The sequence below is a fragment of the Tursiops truncatus genome, chromosome 1 (genome assembly GCF_011762595.2).
Source record: "Tursiops truncatus isolate mTurTru1 chromosome 1, mTurTru1.mat.Y, whole genome shotgun sequence".
NCBI classification, from domain to species: domain Eukaryota; kingdom Metazoa; phylum Chordata; class Mammalia; order Artiodactyla; family Delphinidae; genus Tursiops; species Tursiops truncatus.
In genome coordinates this window covers 115,254,547-115,279,569 of record NC_047034.1, presented here as the reverse complement: position 1 = coordinate 115,279,569, position 25,023 = coordinate 115,254,547, and the positions used below count along the sequence as shown (strand labels likewise).

Below are 25,023 nucleotides of genomic sequence, written 5' to 3'. Positions count from 1 at the left end.
ACTCAAAAAACAGGGGTTAAGTGAGGGTCTGTCTACATGCTGAGCACCCACCATTGCCCACCACTGTCTTTTTATTCTCCTAATCCTTGCAGTGAGCTTCTGTCTTTAGGCATGAGACTAAAAGGTTTCTGAGAAACTAAAGGCCAAAGAGAAATGACTTTTAGGTAGTGATCTTCAGGATCTTCCAGTGCAATGGCCAGAAACTAGCCTGATGATAACTCTCTAGGGAGGCACACCACTGCCACAAGCCACCTGAACACACAATCATCTTTCAAATGTCTCATTATTAGATATGGATGGATGGCCATGAACCACTAGACCTCCGAGGACACACTCTACCATGAAAGACAAAGAACAAAAAGCCAACAAGCCAAACAGAGGAAATCATGAACATAATGTAGGGAGTAGAACACAGGTTTTTTTAAAATATAAATACTACCACAGAGAAATACTGCACCTATGAAACAAAAGTAGAGTTCAAAAAATAAGGGTGCTCTGTTATAATTAAGTATAAAGTAGAAATAAAATATGTTAGCAGGAAAAAAAAATGTAAAGGAAAACTTAAAATTAAAAAAAAAAAAGACCTTAGAGGCTCAGCTGGAGAGTCCAATATTTACATAAGAATAACAAGAGAAGAGACAAGAGATACTGGAGAGAAAGAAATTAGCAAAGAAATAATAATAGAAAATTCCCTAAAACTGAAGACCATACATTTTCAGACTGAACAGACTCACATAAATGCCTAGTACAATTAATAAAGAAAGATCCACACCAAGGTTCATCTTTGATTGAATCCTGAGAATAAAGATAAGATCTCAAAAGTTTGAGAGAAAGAGACAGATCACTTGCAAAAGAATGTAAATTTTAAGTAAAATATTAATTGCATGCAACTTCCCCAGGTTAACCTGGAAAGCTAGAAAAAAAATGAGCAAGGTCTAGAAAATTCTGAAGAAAAAATTATTCACAATTTATAACTCTATACCATGGAATTTATCTAAGTGTATGGATAAGATAGAAATATAGTATATACTTAGCTAAAAAGGTAATGCAAGAGCTCAAAAACTTGACTTTCTGGGCACCTTTCTCAAGAGTCACTGGAGAATATGCCACCAAAATATAGAGATAAACCAAGAAAGAGGAATCGTTGGTTCAAGGAAACATTGAATCTGACACAGGAGAGAGGAGAGTTGCATGCCCAGGATGATGGTGACAGAGATGTCCAGGCTGATAGCTATACAGAAGGCAAAGGACAGACCATCCAGACAGGATCAAGTTCACAGAGGCCTAACAAGGATGTCTCCAGAACATTAATTTAGCTGATAATCTTATGCATTTGAATGTTTTATAAGGAGATTTATAGTACTATCAGAAAGTTTGGGGACTAATTAGTAATGGATAAATAGAAATCTAAGCAAGCTAAATGAAGGGAATTTACTAACACCAGGAAAATTGTTCAGCCTCATGATTCAGCTGTGTATAACGCATTGAAAACTGATTTAACCCAAAATTTGATGAAGCATGGGAGGATGAATAGTTGGGGGAGTGTGTGGATCACAGGGGAAGACATGTATAAGAAAACTAAATCCATATTTTCTATAGATGAAGGCAATAGATCATATCTATTTTTTAAAAGCTTAAAAAAATAAGAGGAGTTATTGAGTTTGGGGTGAAGGAGATAGAGGGTCAATGGAAAATGCTTTCCTATTTTGTAGGAGGCCAGAAACTTCAGCCTATTTGTTAGCTGAGACACTGGGACCAATATGGAGACATCCAGGAAAGTTGAGGTAATGGACAAAGCTTAATTTCTTGGGAGGTAGGTGCGGGAGTGATTCAGAGAATAGCATCAAGCAGGAGAGTATCTTAGCTGTGGAAGAATGGATTCTGGAGAAAAACTGTGGGTATGAAACTTTGTTCTAGTAGTTGTTACTGAGTGACCACGGGCAAGGCATTTAATCTTTCAGAGTCTCAGTATCCTCATCTGTGAAATGGAGATAACAGTACATACCTCATAGGGTTCTTGTGAGAATTAAAGTAAATAACTTAGAACAAAGCGTATTTCCATATAAGCATTATTAAAGTATTGGTTTCTATAATTATTATCATTATTATTATCTGTATTATTATAACAACTATAATTAATATTCCTCTAAAGTAATGAAGTATATACTAGTTGGTGAAGTTGCAATTATCAGGGAATCAGGAAGTGGAAGGTGTTACATATGAAATAACTTCGATTTTCCTAGAGAATAAAATGGTATCCAAATTTTATTCTGAGAGGGAAGCAATTGATTAGGTAAATGTATTGTCAGAGGAAAGAGATGAAATTTCAGAGTGGTCATTGCTTTGAATGGGAAAAGAATTTGAACAGAGAAGAAGATTAAGGACAATCGAGTTTTCTCATTAAGTATGGTGAAGAACTCTTGTGTAAATGTGTGTTTTGTTTTGTTGCTGTGTCAAACAGAGATGGGAGAAGTGGGTTGCCCTTGGCACCTCTTCAGCTGCCAAAACATTCCGCTGGTAAAAACTGTAGAAAAACCATAAGACCATGTAAAAGAACAATGTTTGTTTTCTAGTATCAAAAGGTCATTTGCATTTAGCATCTGAAAATATCTAAATTTAGTTTCCATTCTTAAAACATTTCACACCTTCTTTTTCCCTCAACAGAATGCCCACCATTGTTTAGATTTGACCTACTATTTACTTGCAATTTCTATACATTTTATTTCTCTCTACATCAGATGTCTGTCTTTACAGTGACACATTTGTACTGTATGGAAGCATATAGAGTGGCCCCTCAATATTCACAGGGGATTGATTCCAGGACCCCTGCGCATTCCGAAATCCACGGATACTCAAGTTACTTTCTTAAAATGGAGTAGTATTTGCATATAACCTATGCACATCCTTTTGTATACTTTAAATCATCTCTAGATTACTTACAAAACTCAATACAATGTAAATGCTATGTAAATAGTTGATGGGCTGCAGTAAATTCAAGTTTTGCTTTTTGGAACTTTCTGGAATTTTTTCCCTTGAATATTTTCCATTTGTGTTTGGTTGAATTCATGGATGTGGAACCTGTGGATACGGAGGGCTGACTATGTTCTTTTAATCCCCTGTTTTCCATAAACATGCAAATACAATTGCCCAGCTTCAAGGTTCTCCAAATAGAGTTTCTGAGGCACTTTAATTATGTACTAAGATTGAAATTCAATTGAAAGCCCAATAAACCATTAACTGTAAAAATACAGCAAACAATATGATTTTGAGTTTCCCCTTCACTTTTAGGTCTATAGAAACCCTAAATACTTAGTTATTTCTAATCATTTTTTTTTATTGTATAGTTTTAATTATACATGGGTTTGAAAAAAGATTTAGAATAACAATAAAAGAGTAAAGTGTTCTCAGATAATTTCTTTATGAAATATTATGAACTTCTCTATGATTTTATTTTAATCAGCACCCAAATCCCTGCAAGTATTATTTTATATGACAATTAACCAAACACCTCCCTCATTATACAAGTAACATTTATCTCTTTAATACTTTTTTATAACTTCTTCTTTGAAGGGCTGGAGACTTCCAAAATGAACAATGTACTTAAAAATAAAACTAAAATGTAGCTTAATTTCAGATAATCAAATACATAAAATTCTTTGGTATTTATTATAAAATTTAAAGAGCACTGAAAGTACAAAAATATTTTATAGAAAAATTAGTTGAAACCACTTTACTCTTTTATTTCAATTTTGAATTTGCATTTTTAAACTCAAGAACTCACATACAATTAAAGTGACACTACAAAAACATGTTCATTTCTCTGAATGCTTCACAATTATAATCAATAGTCAACAGAAACACAACTTACCTTTATGTGATTTAATGTAAATGTTATTTTTTCAAGTTCATACAATGCGGGTGGGTTTGAGCTAATTGAGACTGAAATTACTGAAGAGATGACTCTTCCCTCCTCTTCAGCTTTATCATAACTTTGAGGTTCCAATAAGATGTTGTCAGATGATGAAAATAGAGGACCAATACTCTTATAATATAAAAATGCAACTGCAACACTGCCTGTCAATCAAATAAGTGTATTCAGTGAAATTCTTAAAATAAACATAAAAATTGACCAAAGGGAGTCATACAAATTCCCAGATACTGAAATGTGGGTCATAATATATCTATGCTTACATCATCCAACCATATTAAGACATATTCTCTGACCTCTGTGCCTCTGAAACTGATTGTGGACTGTAGCATTCCCTTGGCACAGACTATATTTAGGAGAAAAATAGTCCTAGATAAATTTACATCCAAGTGCTGACTAAGAACCAAGGAATAAAGTATCTTCACTTGAAAAATAAAATTTTGACTTACTACTTTGCTGGGCAAATATATGAATTAGAAAGATATTGGGAGAAAATTATCACAGATTTACAGTATTAAGAAAGTTTAGAATTGAAAGAGTTGTGAGATGCCACTGAGTTCAACCTCATGCCTACTGAAATGCTTCCTCTTTAAATTCATGACATATAGTTATGCCGACACAGCATAGGGAATTTATTGCCTTTCGAGGCAGCCATTTATCTGAACCCCTGACACTCCCCAAATGCAGCACATCAGCACATAACCAGATACTAGAAATGTTACCTGATCAGTATAGACTATCACATGCCTATTTTTCCCTTAGCCTGGACACTACACCTATTTTAACGGATCTCAAATTGCCTTGGTTTTTGAGATCATTATCAGCAGCTCATTATCACTGATATTAAGTGTGTGTGAACAACTCAACATGGACAACTATTATCTTTTAAAATTCCTGTTGTCACTTAGGTCACATTCCTTCTCTGTTGTACAGAATTACGGACAGTAAGTTGAGGAATTTATATTCAGAATTTACTCTTGGAGTTAGAAGTTCTGGTTTTAGTCATTTCTCCTACTTGTGTGTCCCCGGGTAAACTTGAGTTTTCTCATGTATAACATGATGGCAGTGATATTCCCTCCGGCTATGTACTAGGATAAGGTGGAGACCAAATGAAATTATACGAGAGAGTCTTCTATAAAATTTAAGATGCTATATTAATATGATTATTGTTATACTTATTAACTAGAAATGTTATATGTTTGCTTTAGATACTTGGACAAATTAGGAAGAACTCTATCATATTCATTTTCCCTCAAATTTGTGACACCAGCAAATAATTTGAAAAGCATAAATTAATCAAAATCATTAATACAAATGTTGATAATGTCATCAAAAACAAAGGTCTGTGATATAATGCTGGAACCATCCACATCACAATATCACACTAATAGCTAATATTCTTTGGATATGGTTATGTGAGCTAGAAGTTGCAAAAATGTGTCACTATTCACGTTTTCTATCTTAGTATAAAAAGGCACCCCAAGATACTGCTAAGAGCCTTGCTGAAATTGAGATACATTACATATCTTCCTAAACTGCCAGCCCAGAAAACTTATATCAGAAAAATAATGTTAGTATAACATGGTTGGGCTAGTGAAATTGTGATGGCTTCAGATGACAACTAGCCCAGCATTTGCTATGGACAGACCAGCGATGGAAGCAGAACCTGGAAACCTCTTAGGGGAACTTGACCTAGTCCAGCTGATGAACCAGTTCATGCAACAGCAACTTCTCAGAGGTTGTAGTAGTGGGTGGTCCAAAATCAAATGAAGCACCAAAGAGATAACATGGATTTAAAAATCTATCACTCTGATACTTTCTAAAGGAAAATATTTATTTAACATCAATTTTTGACTTTGGGTAAAAGGAGACTCATGCCACGTAGAATGGTCCAAAATCCCTTTTTAATCTTTTTCTGAATATTGATCCAGTATTTGTTCATTCTTTTTAAATCATTTGGAACCTATTTTAATTCCCATGATTTCTCACTAATTCTAGGCCTGATCTGGCTTTTAACTCTCATATCAGATCTGTACCTATTTTCAGTAAACTAGGGGTTCATTCACTAATGATAGGCACTAAAATTCAGTATATAAAAAAGATTAAAAATCCATCTGTGCCACCCTTATTTTCCTCCTAATGATACTATGCAGCTTTTAACTAATGAATGTTTTTATTAAGGAAGTTTGTCAATAAATGAATAATCACATGTAGACATTGAGTGGGTTTGATCAGTTTCTTACACTTGTCCTTATTTTGAAGATTCAACCTTGAGGAAAATAAATTTTCTCCCTCTGCTTTCTTGAGAGCTGATATTACTGTCCCTTTCAAATGTCAGTGTTTGCATGTGTGATTATGAAATGTAACAAAACTACCATACACTAAGACACGATCTCTTCGAGATATTAATTCCATGACAATTTCATCATCTGTCACTATGATAACTATTTTCAATGTCTTTATTCTCAACTTCCAAATACTACTCAAATTGTCTTTGAAAATACAACAGTTTAACACATTCTTTGGATTTGCTCCTAAATATTATGTGTGTGCTTGGTTAATTAGAATATGATGTAATGGGGTAAGAGCCATGGGTTCAATGGCAGTATGGCTTAGTTATTTTTGTTTTTTATGGCCATCTGTTTCTTACTTTTGAATAAATAATGACAAGAAAAAATGGAAAGGATAATATCAATGGATTAGAAAAAAATTCCCACATTAGCGCTGTAAAAATTTTTTTAAAAAGATGGTATTCTGAGAGGGAATGTGCAACAAGCTTTTTAACAATAAAGACAACATATTTTTTAATGAAATGATGTCTGTAAAAGTGACATATGTGTGTTATTGTATATATTTTCTGTTTGTACATATGACCACCCACAATGCTTTGTGGAAATATTATAATTCATGTTTTATAGTTAATATATTTGACCTATATGTGAACAGCACCAATTCTATTATCAGCAGAATTTTGTTTTTTCTAAGTGCATTGCACTACGAGAGCAGATAAATGGTTAAATTAAAATAGCAGCTGCTAGTTTGCCTGTGGTTAGGTGACAAGGGAAAGCTGGTCAGGGCTGATTTCTTTGTTACCTCCTTCTCTTCAAGTCTTAGTTCTGTATTATCTGTTGATGTACATAGAGACAAACCCGTTAACTTCTTGTGCCTTAGTTCCATTATCCATAAAATGAGGCCATTAGGTTAGATAACCGTAAAGTCACTTGCTAGTACTAGCATTCTCTGGTCCCATTTCTTAAGAAATCCTGCCTTTAGTTTAGCTGAAGAGTTTAGTGTACAAAAACTAAGAAATGAGTGGAAGAGTAATCCATGCTTAAACAATAACTTTCTACCTTTTTGAACACTACCTCTATTCATCTTCCTCATACAATCCCAAATTCAGTCTTACAAGGAGGAATATGAAGGATTACTGAAGAAGAAATATTAGAAGAACTCTATGAAAATTATAGCATCTGACTGCTGCAAAATTAGGAATAAAATCACAGTTCCTTTGTATATTTCCACTGGGATCTTAACATTATTAGACAGTTACAGAGTTGGAGGATCGAGGACAAGAAGGATCTAGGTATCATCAGCTAAAATTCTACCCAGGTATTTTTATCATAATGAAAATCTCAAATATAAATACGGAAATTCTGTGTATAAACATAAAATATTTTTCTATAGAAAACCACACAAGTTATATGCACATATGATACAATCAAATGTATGGTATTTATTGCAAAACATTGAAATATTGTATATAAGATTGTCAAAGTCCTACCATTTGAATGATATGCAGCTTTTCTATTTGGAAACATCTTTATATTATCTCCGTCCATATTCATATGGGGATGAATATGCTTCATGTGATATGAATCAAAAAAGAAAACTTTGAGAGCTGAAACAAAATCATGAAAATAATAAATTCTCTGAAATTAGTTTAATCAATGTATTTATTTAGTTAGAGACAATTTCATCCATCATTGTTATATTTCAACTTCTTAATTACAGCAGGTAGAATGAACATATTCTGAACATGATGTTTGGACATTATAATTTGTATTTAAAAATCTGATTCAAGTTTATTTGTTTGATTTCACTATAGCATTCATGGTTTAATTCTAACTTTATTGAATAAAATAAAAGAAAATATATATGTACACAAAGAAGCTATAAATCATAATTACTAAAGCAGACAAGCAATTACAATGTATTAGAGGATGATATCTACAATATAATTTATTATATACAGAGTGATTGACTTAAATTCTTGAGTAATAATTTCCTTAACTGGTGCATTTTCACCTTTTTCATGCAGGAACATCATAGAAATTTAGGCTCCTATATAGGGTCACAATGCTTGCTACCTTAATTTTGAGTAACTGGTGAATCCCGATGAGTTAATGATTTTTGTATATCTATAGGTGCACAGCAGGATAATAACCAGAAATATAATAGGGGTGTATATGCAATGATTACTGCAGAAAGTGTACTTTGTTTCCTCAGAACAACTTTACAGGCAGCCTCAATTTGATCCAGATTCTTAATGTGTTAAGTATGAGATTTCATAAAGCAGGAAACATTCCAATTTGCTATGCTAATTACTTTATATTATCGAAAGGCAAAGGATTCCTAATGAGAAATTTAAATATACTACATTCAGGACAAAGATATACGCCCAAAGGATTTCAACGTTAAAAATAAACATCTTCAACGTTCAACATTAGAAAAACAGGGAATGGTTACATAAAATATGATCTATCCATAGACTATTGCAGAGACACTAAAAATTATGCTCATGGTATGGTTTTAGAAGTCAGGATGGTATAATCTTTATGGGGCAGGGAGTGGCTGCCGGGGGATGAGGGGTCTTCTGGGGTGCTGTTTATACAGACATGTTCACTTTGTGAAAATTTGTCAAGTTATATTCATTTGACATATGCAGTTTTCTGTCTGTTATACTTCAAAAAAAATTAAACTTAAAAAAATGAAATATACTACATCCAGAAAATCTGTCTGTACTATGATCGGTCAAGACAGACCCTACCAAGTCATGAGATGACAAGGGAGTAATGGTCTCTGAGCATTTAAATGCTAAACAGTTCAGAGATAGAGAAAGGTGGAGGCTATAAGTAGATGGCAAATCTTAGGCACTCATCCTTTTTATTCACACTTCATTCATAACTACTCTTGTGATATGCATCACCATTCATGTCTACATTGATAAAACAACTGCCAGTTTAATTAGCAATATTTTAAAGACTTTTCTTCTCTTTTGAGAGTGGCTTGTTTGGAAAACTCGATTGCTTTGAAATTGACCTTGGCTTCTTACCTATATCACCTGAATTAGTATCAAACTGAGTGGTCTTTTGAAAGTTCTGAGATAGCCTTAAGGTAGCTTGCTCCACAGCATGTATCAGTTTTGTAAGATGAGTTCTTCTATGGTTTGTAGACAACTTGTCCCAAACTATAAATGTATCCTTTTGAACAAAATTATTCACAGTTTTTACAAATTCCTGTTGAAAAAAAGTGTATCTTTTAAAAATGTTGGACTTTTACATTAATCACAAATGTAAGGAAAATTTTAAGCCTCAATTATGAGTTAAAGCTCAACATACTTACAGTAAGAGTTGAATTAGAAAGAGTGTCCTTGGCCGAATGCGTGCTATTCATATAACCCAGTAATGGGGATGATTCAGCTAATATTTCTATATATGTAATTATATCCGTTGGTGAAAGATCTTTCACAGAATTTCTATAGACTTCTTGTAGCAAAGCCACAGGTTCTTCTATGTGCCTAATCTGAACAAAAATGACCCCAGAGAAAGGAAACCAGTTTAAAGCACTACTAGATCTTTTTAAGAATAAATGTTGCATGATAAATATGGTCTGAGTTTTTTTTTTTCTCTTATACATTAATAAGTTATCAGATTACACCTAAACCATAATACAAAGCAATGAAACCTGAAATTATTTACAAAGGATTAGCAAATAGCTTAAAAGGCATAGAATTTACTTCAGAAAGGCAATACATGTTTGAATTTATCATTTTAAAGTTAATTAAAATAAATTATAACTAATTTGAATTAGATTTTAATTAACCAGAGAAATTTTTTTACATGATAAAATGGCAATTTGCTTTTACCTCATTGTTAATGAGTCATGTGAGACTCACACTTCTAATCTCAGGACAGTAATTTTATGAATGTCCTACTTTGTTTACTCTTTAAAATAGTATTTACTTCGGTGTACAAAATCTAGTTGCATTCAGCTACGCCTCCTTAGAATTTGAAAATGGCCTGGGGTCAAAGTGTGTTTTTACTATTTTATCCATCCAATTTCTTTACATGTTGAAAATAACTTTCCAGTCTACCGAATAGTGAAAAAGTAAATTAAATTAAATATGTAAGTCTTCTTCACTACTTTGGGGATTTTCAAATTAATCCTATCAAGTACTTAGATCTCTATATGTAAACAGTTTCAACTCTACATGAAGACCAACTGCTTGTTACTCTTTTAAAAAAAGTGACTTTGGAGTGCTCACTTCGGCAGCACATATACTAAAAATTGGAACGATACAGAGAAGATTAGCATGGCCCCTGCGCAAGGATGACACGCAAATTCGTGAAGCGTTCCATATTTTATAAAAAAATAAAAGAAAAAAATAAAAGAAGTGACTTTGGAAAGAATTAAACTGAAACCAAAATGTCAAAATAGAACATATTTTTAATTCAATACCTTTACTCACTTTTGTTAAAGTTTTATTAATATTCGCCGCAATACAGATATTATCTAAATGGCAGTCTGGATTCACAATTTCTGTAGAAAAAAAGATTATATATTAAGTCTTAAAAAATATTTTTCCTAAGATAATTATATTGATTCCAGTGATTTTGCTCACTTATTTAGACATTAAAAACATTCTTATCATTTGAGTTTCATTTTTATTTTATTCATGAAAATTCATTTATTTAAAATTTTTTCATTATTCATTATTTTAAAATTTTATTCATAATAAAAATTCATTTATTTTTATCCATTAAAATGCAATATTTTATGGAAAATAGAATATTGTAGTTGCCCTAAGGAAACAGGGTATGGTAATTACATAAAACATGTGGTCTACATCTTCCATTAAATAAAACTGTAACTTTTCTTATTCCATTTTATAGGTAAAGGAATACTAGCATGTTTCTTGGAAGATATAGCTCTTTGATACTTCACAACCGTGTAGTACATATTTTATATGGTGCTTTGATAATACATAAAATATAATAATATAATTTACCTTGGCAATAAGTGCCATCATTAGGTGTGAACTGTGAGTTTCCTGTGGATGTATAACCTTCCTTGCAGGAGCAGTAATATCCACCATCCACATTTTCACACATTGAATGATCTACACAGGCAGATGATTCATTGCATTCATCTATATCTGGGAATATTTGAAAAATTAAAATTTTAATTTAGTGCTCATATAGTTGCTACCTTGTTGATAATAGTATTACATAGAGTTAGTGATTTCATATCGAATTTTACAAGATAGCAAGAAAAATTCCATCATTTGGAAAATGACAGAGCAAACTTAGCTGCATATATATATATATTTTTTTTTTGTGGTACGCAGGACTCTCACTGTTGTGACCTCTCCCATTGCGGAGCACAGGCTCCAGACGCGCAGGCTCAGTGGTCATGGCTCAGGGGCCCAGCTGCTCTGCAGCATATGGGATCCTCCCGGACCGGGGCACGAACCTGTGTCCCCTGCATCGGCAGACGGACTCTCAACCACTGCGCCACCAGGGAAGCCCTGCATATATATTTTTAACTTTGATTTGGTCAATCCATTTTGACAATATATTGAAAATGTTATTCATAGACCAACGCTTGAATTGTTTTCTAAATAGCTTGATTCATCAACAAAGTCATTAGAGTAATTTCAATCACTGATGATGTAATATTTATTCCTAATTAAAGATCTAATTTTAAAAATACATTTAGAATTCTTTGTTTTCTAGTATTAAATTAAACTGATTGTAACAACTCAGTTTAGAGTAATCTGCAGGGCAAAAAGGAGTAGCCCATTTTCTTTCCAAAGCCTCATTTTTCCATATAAGTAAACCTAAAAATTAAGATGTAGCAGAATGTATGATTCAACTCCCTTAAAATTTTACCAGAACTTATTACTTTTGTTCAGGTTATATTTTACTATGATTCTTAATACATGGTCGTCAAAGGTAAAGTAACAAACTGTACAGAATTAAGTCTTAGATTTTCAGTAGCTATATATCAAAGCTACAATAAAAATGGTAAGTTATAAGCTCACATAATTTATATTCTTAATTTAAAATTTTACATACTATAATGAATAGTGAAATATGTCTTAAGTTATAAATACAGAATAAATACTCTGCCAGTAGGCAGAGTTCCAATAGGGAATGATTCCAAGGAACTGAAGAGTCCAGATCATTACCTTAAACTAATGTAAAGATTTTTGTGCTCCTAGCCTAGCTCTGACATCTTAGAGCTTCTCTATGTTAGATTAATGCATTAATCTGTAATCTTGCATATACAATTCAATTTTTTAAAGACTCATAGAGTGGCACAATCCTGTTTGCCATAATAAGGGGGAGTAATCAAAGTCCAATTAAAATGTCATCTAGCGAGCTATCTGAAATGTAGCTGATCCTCATTTCTCATTTTAAAAATGCAATAATGGCACAAAAAAAAAAAACACACACACACACAAAAAACATTAAACCTCACACCACCAGAAGCTGGAACTGACAGTAAGTCTCCTGCCAGTTCTTGAAGAAATTTCCATTAGCTAAGAAGGTGAGGGTACTGGACTTAGAAAGACTATTAACTCCCTGAAAAAGAGGTAGAAAACCCCTTGTTCTTCTGCCAAGTCTTCATAGTCACGATCTGTACTGCCTAGAAGTCCAAATTCTCTACTTTTAAATAAACAAATGCTGCCCTAGCACCCTCACCCTCTTCCTTGAATTTCTCTATATATGTGTTCATAAACTGCCACTTCAACAAAAAAAAGGACAGAAATAAAGGAGGAGGTGATAGCAGGTTGGCTCTTGGGATCTGGAGAATCATTAGCAAAATCATTCCAGGTTGGGCTGAAGTACAGAAGTCAGGTGGGAGGGCAGACTAGAATTATTATTTTTCATGAGATCAATGAAGTGAGAAAAAAATATGAGAAAGCAAAAGACTAGTCTTTTGTGGAGCAGCATTGAAGAAGTCATTTGTGCAGTACCCAAATGTGGATAATACCCCAGTGAAGGTGTGAAGAGATCCATGAAGTATCATAAATAGAAAAACTTATTTCATGGGAAAGAAAGCTGTGTTCTCTGAATACCCCTACTTCATATTTTCGGATACCTTCTATGGCTAACTGAAAATGAAGCGTTGATTTCTCCCAATTTCAAAAGTGCAACTTTTCTTGGGAACTTTGTCCTAAGCCCAATCTCTCAGCAACATACTGATCTTAGCTTTACAAACTCCATTTGCGTCCTCCCTCGTGCACTTTGGACACAGATGTACACAGTCTTGGTGTTCTTGACGGTTTCAGCTTTCCCCTGTGCATCCTCCATACCCTGAGGTCATTATGTTGGGGTCTCTCCTCTGGTTCCAGCCCTCCCAGCACCCGCTCAGCTGTCTGCTATCCCAGCACGTCAGCTTTGGACCAACTAGGGTATTTCAGCTTCTGAATTCACCAAGTGACAGAATGCTAATCTGTAAAAATAATGAGGTCATACTCTGGGAAATAAACATTTGAGATTAAGATTATGCAAATTTTTATATTCTGACTCCAAATATTCTAAAAGAATATCAATCACCCTACCAAAGTAATGTTTTTCAAACCTCAGTCATCCTTAATGAAAGACATGTTTTCTAAATTGTTTATACTTTCCTTGTTTACATTATTGCTTCTCTAACTTTTTACTAAAATGTAGACATGAGGTTTGCTGAATTTGATATCCTTCTCAATTTTGGCCTCAGTATTAGAACTTACTGAGTTTAACCTAGTAACAGGTACGGAGTGTGTGACCACCACAACTGGCTGTGTGTCAGGGTAGTCAAAGAGCTTCCACTATCCTTAGCATATCACTCTATGCCTCCTTGCTACCTAGTAATATAAAGACATTCATAAAATACTGAAAGAGTATCCCAGGCCCAAAAGGGATGAAACTGGCTTAGCCAAAATGAATGTGACCGCCATTTTACATTGAGATCCATACTAACATCTCTTGCAATTTCTTGTAGGGCCTAATTAAATCTAATAAAACCACTATGTATCCTCCTTCCTACAGGCAAAGGCCCTGTAGAAGACCTTAATTCAAATCTTGATTCTAATACTCATTAGCTCTGTGACCTTGGGTAGTATTATAAAAATACTCTTAACTCAGAAGAGTTCTTTTTCATAACCAATGAGGAAATATATGTAAAGGTGTTTGGAGGGATGCCTAAGATATAGTAGGTACCTGATATTGTAATTGGGAATCAGGTCCAGTGATTCTACTCATATTGTGTGTTTTCTTAATAGCAGGAGCCCTGTGAGTATGTAGGTTTGGAGAAAACACATTGATAATGAGTGTCTCATTAAATTGCCATGTTTTGGTACTCCTAGAGCTGTAAAAGAGAAAAAGAACCCCTTCCCCCATTTTCATGAAAGCTAAATTGCTGCTGTATAATTATTTCAGTCAGGCTACAATTGACAAACTATATTTAATAACTGATCCACTTTTTCCACTACCAACCTAACACTCAACACTAATAACTCGATTTCGCTAAATATAAGTACATCATAACACACATTTCCTTGTTTTGCATGTCAAAAAATTCATTAGCTACTTTTTCATTAATAAGGTTATGCTTGTTTTTCATGTCTACAATGAGCCAACACAGCAGTATTTTATCATAATCTTCTTTCAAAACATGATCATATGATTGTTTTGATTTTTATAATTTTTATAAGTTTCACCAATAACTGAATTTTCTAATGTTGTTTAACTGATACACTGAAAAGAAAAGATACAATGTAGTGGAAGCAATTTGCAAAAACAAAATTGAATGTTAATATTATTCAAAGCCAGAAAAAAAAATCTGTATTTATCAGGGTACCTGAGGCAATAGGACATAAAAAATTACAAGTAGTGAAAACTGCTCTTAAGCACACAGAAAAGTGAAGAAGTTCTTGGGTTCTACTCATTTGGTTTTGGGAGAGTCACTTTACCACTGGATGCCTCAGTTTCCCTACTTGTGAAATGTGAGTCTAGAACAAGGTCTCTTGGGAGCTGGGCACCAGACGTTCTGTTTTACTCTGATTCCAAGGAGAAGGAAAATAGGCAGGATGCTAAATCTCACTCAAAGCCTTCTGCAATGAAATTACCTCATCCATGGAAAATAGTATTTGAATATAGACTAAAGATATAGAATTTTGCTAGGGTCATTTCTTGCCCTGTACTGGAGTTTTTCATTATGTTTTGTTCATATTTTCTGTTTCTTCCTCGTTCAGTCTTGGAAGCTTATACCTTTCTAAGAATTTGTCCATTTCTTCCACGTTGTCCATTTTGTTGTCATAGAGTTGCTTGTAGTAGTCTCTTAGGATGCTATGTATTTCTGTGGTGTCTGTTGTGACTTCTTTTTCATTTCTAATTTTATTGAGTCCTCTCCCTCTTTTTACTGATGAGTCTGGCTAATGGTTTATCAATTTTGTTTATCTTCTCAAAGAATCAGCTTTTAGTTTTATTGATCTTTGCTATTGTTTTCTTTGTTTCTATTTCATTTATTTCTGTTCTGATCATTATGATTTCTTTCCTTCTGCTAACTTTGGGTTTTTGTTTTCTTCTTTCTCTAGTTCCTTTAGGTGTAAGGTTAGATTGTTTACTTGAGATTTTTCTTGTATCTTGAGGTAGGCTTAGTTATAAACTTCCCTCTTAGAACTGCTTTTGCTGCATCCCATAGGTTTTGGATCACCGTGTTTTCATTGTCATTTGTCTCTAGGTATTTTTTGATTTCCTTTTTGATTTCTTCAGTGATCTCTTGCTTATTTAGTAACGTATTGTTTAGCCTCCACGTGTTTGTGTTTTTCACATTTTTTTCCCTGTAATTGATTTCTAATCTCATAATGTTGTGGTCAGGTCAGAAAAGATGCTTGATATGATTTCAATTTTCTTAAATTTACTGAGGCTTGATTTGTGACCCAAGATGTGATCTATCCTGGAGAATGTTCTGTGCGCACTTGAGAAGAAAGTGTAATCTGCTGTTTTTTGGATGGAATGTCCTATAAATATCAATTAAATCTACCTGGTCTATTGTGTCACTTAAAGCTTTGTTTCCTTATTTATTTTCATTTTGGATGATCTGTCCATTGGTGTAAGTGAGGTGTTAAAGTCCCCCACTATTATTGTGTTACTGTCGATTTCCTCTTTTAGAGCTGTTAGCACTTGCCTTATGTATTGAGGTGCTCCTATGTTGGGTGCATATATATTTATAATTGTTATATCTTCTTCTTGGATTGATCCCTTGATCATTATGTAGTGTCCTTCCTTGTCTCTTGTAACATTCTTTATTTTAAGTCTATTTTATCTGATATGCGTATAGCTACTCCAGCTTTCTTTTGATTTCCATTTGCACGGAATATCTTTTTCCATCCCCTCACTTTCAGTCTGTATGTGTCCCTAGGTCTGAAGTGGGTCTCTTGTAGACAGCATATATATGGGTCTTGTTTCTGTATCCATTCAGCAAGCCTGTGTCTTTTGATTGGAGCATTTAATCTATTCATGTTTAAGGTAATTATTGACATGTATGTTCGTATGACCATTTTCTTAATTGTTTTGCATTTGTTTTTGTCGGTCCTTTTCTTCTCTTGTGTTTCCCACTTAGAGAATTTCGCTTAGCATTTGTTGTAGAGCTGGTTTGGTGGTGCTGAATTCTCTTAGTTTTTGCTTGTCTGTAAAGCTTTGATTTCTCCATCGAATCTGAATGAGTTCTTTTCAGGGTAGAGTAATCTTGGTTGTAGGTTCTTCCCTTTCATCACTTTAAGTATATCATGCCACTCCCTTCTGGCTTGTAGAGTTTCTGCTGAGAAATCAGCTGTTAACCTTATGGGAGTTCCCTTGTATGTTATTTGTCATTTTTTCCCTTGCTGCTTTCAATAATTTTTCTTTGCTTTTCATTTTTGCCAATTTGATTACTATGTGTCTCGGTGTGTTTCTCCTTGGGTTTATCCTGTATGGGACTTGCTGCGCTTCCTGGACTTGTGTGGCCATTTCCTTTCTCATGTTAGGGAAGTTTTCAACTATAATCTCATCAAATATTTTCTCTGGTCCTTTCTCTCTCTCTTCTCCTTCTGGGACCTCTATAATGAGAATGTTGCTGCATTTAACGTTGTCCTAGAGGTCTCTTAGGCTGTCTTCATTTCTTTTCATTCTTTTTTCTTTATTCTGTTCCACAGCAGTGAATTCCACCATTCTGTCTTCCAAGTCACTTATCCGTTCTTCTGCCTCAGTTATTCTGCTATTGATTCCTCCTAGTGTAGTTTTCATTTCAGTTATTGTATTGTTTATCTCTGTTTGTTTGTTCTTTAATTCTTCTACGTCTTTGTTAAACATTTCTTGCATCTTCTCGATATTTGCCTCCATTCTTTTTCTAAGGTCCTGGATCATCTTCACTATCATTCTGAATTCTTTTTCTGGACGGTTGCCTATCTTCACTTCATTTAGTTGTTTTTCTGGGGTTTTATCGTGTTCCTTCAACTGGTATATAGCCCTCTGCCTTTTCATCTTCTCTATCTTTCTGTGAATGTGGTTTTTGTTCCACAGGCTGCAGGATTGTAGTTCTTCTTGCTTCTTCTGTCTGCCCTCTGCTGGATGAGGCTATGTAAGAGGTTGATAGGAGGGACTGGTGGTGGGTAGAGCTGACTGTTTCTCTGGTGGGCAGAGCTCAGTAAAACTTTAATCCACTTGACTGTTGATGGGTGGGGCTGGGTTCCCTCCCTGTTGGTTGTTTGGCCTAAGGCAACCCAACACTGGAGCCTACCTGGGCTCTTGTTGGGGTTAATGACAGACTCTGGGAGGGCTCATGCCAAGGAGTACTTCCCAGAACTTCTGCTGCCAGTGCCCTTGTCCCCACGGTGAGCTACAGCCACATTCTGCTTCTGCAGAAGACTCTCCAAAACTAGCAGGTAGGCCTGGTTCAGTCTCTCCTGGGGTCACTGCTCCTTCCCCTGGGTCCCGATGCACACACTACTTTGTGTGTGCCCTCCAAGAGTGGAGTCTCTGTTTCCCCCAGTCCTGTCAAAGTCCTGCAATCAATTCCCACTAGGCTTCAAAGTCTGATTCTCTAGGAATTCCTCCTCCCGTTGCCAGACCTCCGGGTTGGGAAGCCTGGCGTGGGGCTCAGAACCTTCATTCCAGTGGGTGGACTTCTGTGGTATAAGTGTTCGCCAGTCTGTGAGACACCCACCCACCAGTTATGGGATTTGATTTTACTGTGATTGCGCCCCTCCTACCATCTCATTGCGGTTTCTCCTTTGTGTTTGGATGTGGGGTATCTTTTTTGGTGAGTTCCAGTGTCTTCCTGTCGATGATTGTCCAGCAGCTAGTTGTGATTCTGGTGTTCTCGCAAGAGGGAGTGAAAGCACATCCTTCTACTCCGCCATCTTGGTTCCTCCTCATTATGTTTTTATAGAGGTTCTTAATGACTATAATTACCAGACATGTCAAATTTAAGGATCAGCTAAACTTTCAAATCAGAAACAATATACTACAAGGTGATACACTAATGTAAAAAGGAAATAGAATTATGGTTCTCTGTTCAAATTCCCTGAGGATTATCACAGTGCACAAGGAAAATTACTAAAGTACTGGGGAAAAAAAAGGAAAAGAAATAGCTGTTCTGCTTCTTAAAAAAGTTTAATCTTTAAGGAAAACAAAACTGGTGAGAAATAACAATTTTCCAGAGAATGACTTTTTTCACCAAATAATCCATCAAACAAAACAGGTGGAAATTGAAGGACTCAATATTGGGTATTGGGTTTTAATCTAAGTTATTGTTTACTGATTACTTAAAATAGCTAAAAGGGGAATTAGCAAAAATGCAGGGCCCTTCCACAGTATCTCAATAATAATTGAGTACTGGGAGAAAGAGTCTTATATTACAAATATATTACAACTCCATAAAATGTTGGCTTTCAATTATCTTTGTGTGTGTGTTTTCTCTGTATCTGTGATTAATTTTTTTCTAAACAGGAATTCTTTACTTTCAAGGAATACAGAGAGGGAAATATATATCCCTTTGTGAACTGAGGCATATTAAAAGTAAACATTATCAGATGAAAAGACAGATGTCTTCTAGAGACAAGAGGGAATGGAGAGCACAGTTAAATTTGTATTAAATTCCAGTGATTAAGATGTCATAAGTTGCATTTCTTCATTAACTAGAACTTTTCTAATAAAGCTTATACAGGTACATATTTCGAACTTATCTACTATAGATAAAATAGGCACACATTATATAACATTCTAAAACTAGAGACAAGAGTTTAGGTTTGAGAAGAACAAAGAGTGGGGTACTAGGTTTTCTGGGAAAATTCTAATTTCTTGCATATATTGTAATGTTATAGTCCAATAAAAAATTTTGCTGCAAACAATAAAGACAAAATTATAATTCAACAGAAATAGCATTATTTTCTCATATTTTAAATCATTTATGCCCTTGCAAAGTTGATCCACTTCATTTGCATGATCCAGATTCATGTGAGATTTAAATGGCCCCCCATTTAAGACTCCTGTGGAAATACCAATGGCTTTCTAGATACAAGACTGTGATTCTAATCTTCCCTTTACCCTAAATGTGTGAATCTGGAATAGCTCTTCACTTCCCTTGGCTATAATATGAGAATAAAATCTACCTGGTTTATGTAGCAGAGAAAATGCTATGAACCATAAGTACATAAGACAGGATAATTTCTTTGATACAGACATTTCACTGATAAATTCTCTTTGAACATTATCTCCTGACTATCATGTGTGTTAATGATAACATTGCCAGATTTCTCCTTAACTCACTGATGAGAACCTCACTAGACGCTCATCAAAGGCTTTAGGGTGATCTATATTGATTTAGACATCTCTCATTCATCTAACTATGGAAAGTAGAAGCAGCACCTTACTCCTGCCCATGTTGCATGTACAGTCCTGAGTTCAAGTCTCATATCTACCCCTGGTTATGTAATTAACTCTCAGGGCCTTGGTTCATCTGTTAATTTTGTAGATTATTATCAATCATAATTATACTAGCTGTTGGTAAACTGGACAGTTTCTTAGAAACCATGATTAAGATGATTCATAATTTATTTTCAAAGTTAAAGTCTTTGGCTCCAGAGAATTTGTCTCTGAAATTTCTATGCAATTATTTTTTTCTCAGACTATAGGATCTGATAAATCAAGTGTGTGACCAAAATACAACAGAAGGACATTAAAAAAAAATCTAGATACTCTCTTCAGACTCACAATATTTCACTTAGGGATTGAATTGAAATTAATAACCCTCCAGAAGACATTTTAGTGAATCTGAGATGATTTTCTAAATAGGACTATAGTGTTTAGAAAAACAGAATGCAGATTTTATGTGTGACAAACTTTCGGCAGGCAGCAGTAAAAGCACTAGGACAATTTTTTCACAAGTAATGCTTTCCTGAGCACCTTCTAGAAAAATGTAGGGCCCATCTCAGAGTTCATATTTATACAAGCATCAATATCTGGTGATACCAATGATAATTTTCTAGAGTTAATATATTACTTTAAAGTGTAAACATTTATTGTGTTGTTTGCCACCATGCTAGATTTCATAACTTCACGATTTATTTATTTATTTTTTGGTAAACTGGTTGATATTCTCAAAAAAAAATATTTTTCTTATACCCTTGGATAAATATACCATAGTAACTGACACCATACTGGAGAATTAAGGGAATTAATGAAGTTTTTGATAGTATTAACAACGGGGTACAATCAAGGACTGACAGAACTTGGTTTGAATATTATTTAATCTCTGGAGGTATAAGCAATAAGAGATAGGTACAAATTTTAAGTTATATAGTTGAATTTACCTATGCAGATGGTTCCATCATTAGTAATAAACTTGTCTTGATTACTGCTGGATCTGAAACCAGGTGCACACATACAGTAGTAACTTCCTTCTGTGTTCGTGCAGTTAGCATTTTCACCACAGGACTGCGTTAAATTTCCACACTCATTATCATCTGTGGACATATCAATTTAAAACATTATTTTTACATAATTGAGATGAATTCCTAGTTTCCATCAGTTTTTGGGAATTTTGCCTGTTAAACAGTTTTAGGTATGTGATGTTTATTTATAAGAGAAGTTAATAATAAGAATCCACATTCCAGGTACTTCCTTGGTGGTCCAGTGGTTAAGAATCCACCTTCCAATGCAGGGGACGTGGGTTTGATACCTGGTTGGGGAACTAAACTCCCACATGCCGCGGGGCAACTAAGCCCACACACTCTAGAGCCTGTGTGCCACAACTAGAGAGAAGCCTGCATGCTGCAATGAAGAGCCAATGTGCTGCAACTGAGACCTGACACAGCCAAATAAATAAATAAATTAATTAATTAATTAAAAAAAAGAATCCACATTCCATACTTGGTTATTCTTGTTTAAATGTGAAACCTTTGCAGTTGCAAAGCAAAATAGAATCTCTTACTTCAAAAACACTAAACATAGCTATTGAATCTATATTGGATTATTTTTCAAATTTTTACACATAATTCAATTATTATGTCAATGAATATCTTATTTGTGAAATTATAATACTTTTTATAATCAGTCAAAAGCATACCATAAGTTAAAAATGAAAAATCAGAGATTACACATTGATATACTCTAATCATGTGTCATTTATTTTTGTCACTTACTCCCCAGAAGAATTTTGTGTTACTAGGTTTGCATCCCTTCATTTATTCATTATCATATGTATTGTACTGTATATGGAAGAGTACACAAATACAAAAATAATTACATGATGATCCATGGTCCTTACCCTTATACTCTTATACTGTAATTTATCAGAAAAGATATATATATAGGTTCATAAACCATTTTTAAAAATCAGATCTATATTATCTGTCAAATAAATGAAATAGAAAACAAGTGTTTCTCAGAAGTGATTATGAGGGGCTGGAGGAGACATTAGATCCTCCTGTGGGCTGAACTGTGTCTCCCAAAAAGATATACTCAAGTCCAAATCCCCAGTGTCTGTGAGTGTGAGCTTATTGGGAAATAGGACCTTTGCAGATATCATCAAGTTAAGATGAGGTCATTCTAAATTAGCAGGGCCCCAAGAGTGGTGTCCTTATACTATGTAGGAAATTCAGACATGGAGCCACAGAGGAGAAGACGATGTGAAGACAGAGCCAGAAACTGAAGTGATGTAGCTAACAAGCCAAGAAAAGCCAAGGACACCTAACAACCACTAGAAGCTAGAAAGGCATAAGCAAAGATTCTTTCCTAGACCCTTCGAAGGGAGTATGGACCTTCCAACCCCTGGATTTCAGACCTCTGGCCTCTAGAACTGTGAGAGAACAAATCTGTGTTGTTTCCAGCCACCAAGTTTGTGCTAGTTTCTTAGGGCAGCCCTAGGAAACTAACAGACCCGAAATGACTAATTTTAGGTAAATAAGTATTTGTTAGACAGAGAGAAGGAAATCACTAAGAGGAAAGCAAAATTTTGGGCAAACATGCAAGTCTAAGGGTGATTGAGATGTTTCTGAAGGTAGAGGGAACCCTAATCAGGGACACAGGGAGAAATCATAGGGGGATAGTGGTACGAGTTGAGTTTGGAAAATGTCCTGAATTTCTATTCTCCATTTTAATCAAACTAAGGTTAATTTATTTTAAAAGGATGATTTGTATAACATTTAATTTAAACACAGCTTACTGAACATGTATATTGATACCTAAGGGTTGGAGATTTTCCTAAGTGTTATATAAATACTAATTCACTTAATCCTTACATAAGTTCTAGGAAGCAGGTACCATTATTATTCTCTTAACTGATGAGGACAATAAGCCATAGAGAGGAAATGTAACTTGTCAAGGTCAAATAGCCATTTAGTTACAGAGCCAATAGTTTGGTCCAAAGCTTGTTCTCCTAACTGTTGCATCCTGCTGCCTCTGTGAGAATCATTTTAAAAAGCAAATATATAAGGTAAGAATGTATCTAATGGATTATGGGTCTATTTTGAGAGAAGAAAAGATATTGAGGTAGAGATTTCAGAAGGAAAATAAAAACTATTTGTATTCTATCTCTAATGTAAAATTTATTTCCACTTAATCATTTTCAAACATTATAGATATAAGTATAGAAGTTAGTATATGACAGACAACTAGAGGTGAATTCCTCTCTCTCTGTTTTTTTTTTAATGATTACTATGGACAGTCAGGTAAGATTTGCAAATCCTATCCTTTCAATATATTCAAACTATACATCTCTATTCCATAATTTTATTTTAATATTTATATGTTCTATCACTTTCACTTATTACATTAATTATAATAGGCCAACTGCTACAAATATATCCCAACATGTAGTGATTCAGCACAATAAAAGATTATTTGCTGCTTTAGTCAGAGGCCAAGGTTAGTGTTCAGGTCGATGGTGTGGCTTCTCCCACAATGGTTCAGGGACCCAGACTCTACTTTTGGTACAAGACCATTTCAATTGCTTGGAAAAACCAGTTCATGAGAAAACTGATCAGTCCCCAAGAAGCAAGATCATTTTCTCCAATGTCTAGAGCAAAGCTAGGCCAAGCCTCTCACCTAATAGTTTTTCATGTTATGGCATCAGGTTTCTTTCCACTTTCCCACTGGCGCCTCTTTTGGGTTCAATCCCTTGCCCCTTTGAAAGTTCTAATTCCCAGCATGTGACCTGATTTATTCTTGGGTGAGTAGAAAGATAGAGCAGCAAGAGAAGAGTTTTGAGCTCCCCTTAGAGGCCAACTACTTGGAGACATGTAAGTGCAAAGGTTGAGCTCTCAAAAAGCTTGTTTAGGCCAGGCAGGTGGGTAACTTAAAGTCTGACTCCACCAAGTGTCAAACAATAGAAGGTGGTGTGGCTTATGATATAAGGAAGTACATACTTCACTTAGAGGATTTAAAATTTTTTAAATTTGAAAAGCATATTTAAAACTTTTTTTCACATTCAGCACTTGGTTAGGCATTTGTCACCCCTAAGTTAAAGTGTATAAATGTTGGAGGAGTTAAGGAAAATTGCTGAAAATATGATAATCAAGTAAGAGAAATTATGAATGGCCATTATATAAAATGTTGAAGAGTTAATACTTTATTAACATGTGTGTATTATTAATTTATCGATTCTGTATACAGAGATATTATGCAACTCTATATGACTATATGCACATATATACTGAGAAAGCAAACATATAGGTCTATGTATGCATTCAAAATAAATTAGACTAGTTTATTAAAATTACCTGAGAGTATCTCACAAATTGACACACAAGAACCTAAATCAAGTTAAAGAAAAATATTTCACACACTTTGGGTTTGATTCAATCATTCAGTTACTCAAATATTTATGGAGTTTCCCAGTTCCCAAATGTGAGTGTGTCTACACTGGGAAATAAGTAAAAATTAATCAAAAAGTCAGGATCTGTGCCCTGCTGTCAGAGTTCACATTCTAAAGCAAGTTAACATAGGAGCATGTAATTGAGTTCTTATTAAAATAAAAGTTTCCATTTTTATTTCAAAATTTGACTCCCTTCACTGCATACTGGGAGAAGTTTATATTAATTTTAAAAGAAATTGTGCTCTCAGATCAGTTATTGGTAATACAGAGAATGACGAAGATTGTATCCCTGTGGTCTATAACTGCAAAAATGATATGCAAAAATACTGAGGAAAAGAATTCACTAGGTCTGAGTTATTGGTCGAGTCTAAGAAAATGAGCCACTTTATATCACCTGATTGTGTTTCTAAAAACAAATTAATGTATCGATATGGTATTTGACTCCAATATATTTTTAAGTCTTGGGTAAC

General features: G+C 34.4%; 1 protein-coding gene and 1 non-coding gene across 7 annotated transcripts in view; one reads left to right on the top strand and one right to left on the bottom strand.

Moving 5' to 3' along the window:
• Positions 1-25,023, bottom strand: part of ADGRL4 (adhesion G protein-coupled receptor L4) — a 121,827-nt gene that overhangs the window by 35,732 nt on the left and 61,072 nt on the right. For 2 of the 6 annotated variants that reach the window (XM_019920128.3, XM_073787997.1), the window contains exons 3-9: positions 21,051-21,203; positions 11,217-11,363; positions 10,677-10,747; positions 9,551-9,730; positions 9,261-9,444; positions 7,710-7,826; positions 3,869-4,074 (exon numbers count right to left, since the gene is read on the bottom strand). In XM_019920128.3, coding sequence (XP_019775687.2) covers positions 3,869-4,074; positions 7,710-7,826; positions 9,261-9,444; positions 9,551-9,730; positions 10,677-10,747; positions 11,217-11,363; positions 21,051-21,203 — 1,058 coding nt within the window. The remainder of the gene's footprint in view (positions 1-3,868; positions 4,075-7,709; positions 7,827-9,260; positions 9,445-9,550; positions 9,731-10,676; positions 10,748-11,216; positions 11,364-21,050; positions 21,204-25,023) is intronic. The other 4 variants (XM_073787995.1, XM_073787985.1, XM_019920129.3 and 1 more) reach the window with 4 other exon arrangements.
• Positions 10,465-10,572, top strand: LOC117310042 (U6 spliceosomal RNA). Its single transcript, XR_004524310.1, has one exon. It is a non-coding gene; the product is annotated as a U6 spliceosomal RNA (small nuclear RNA).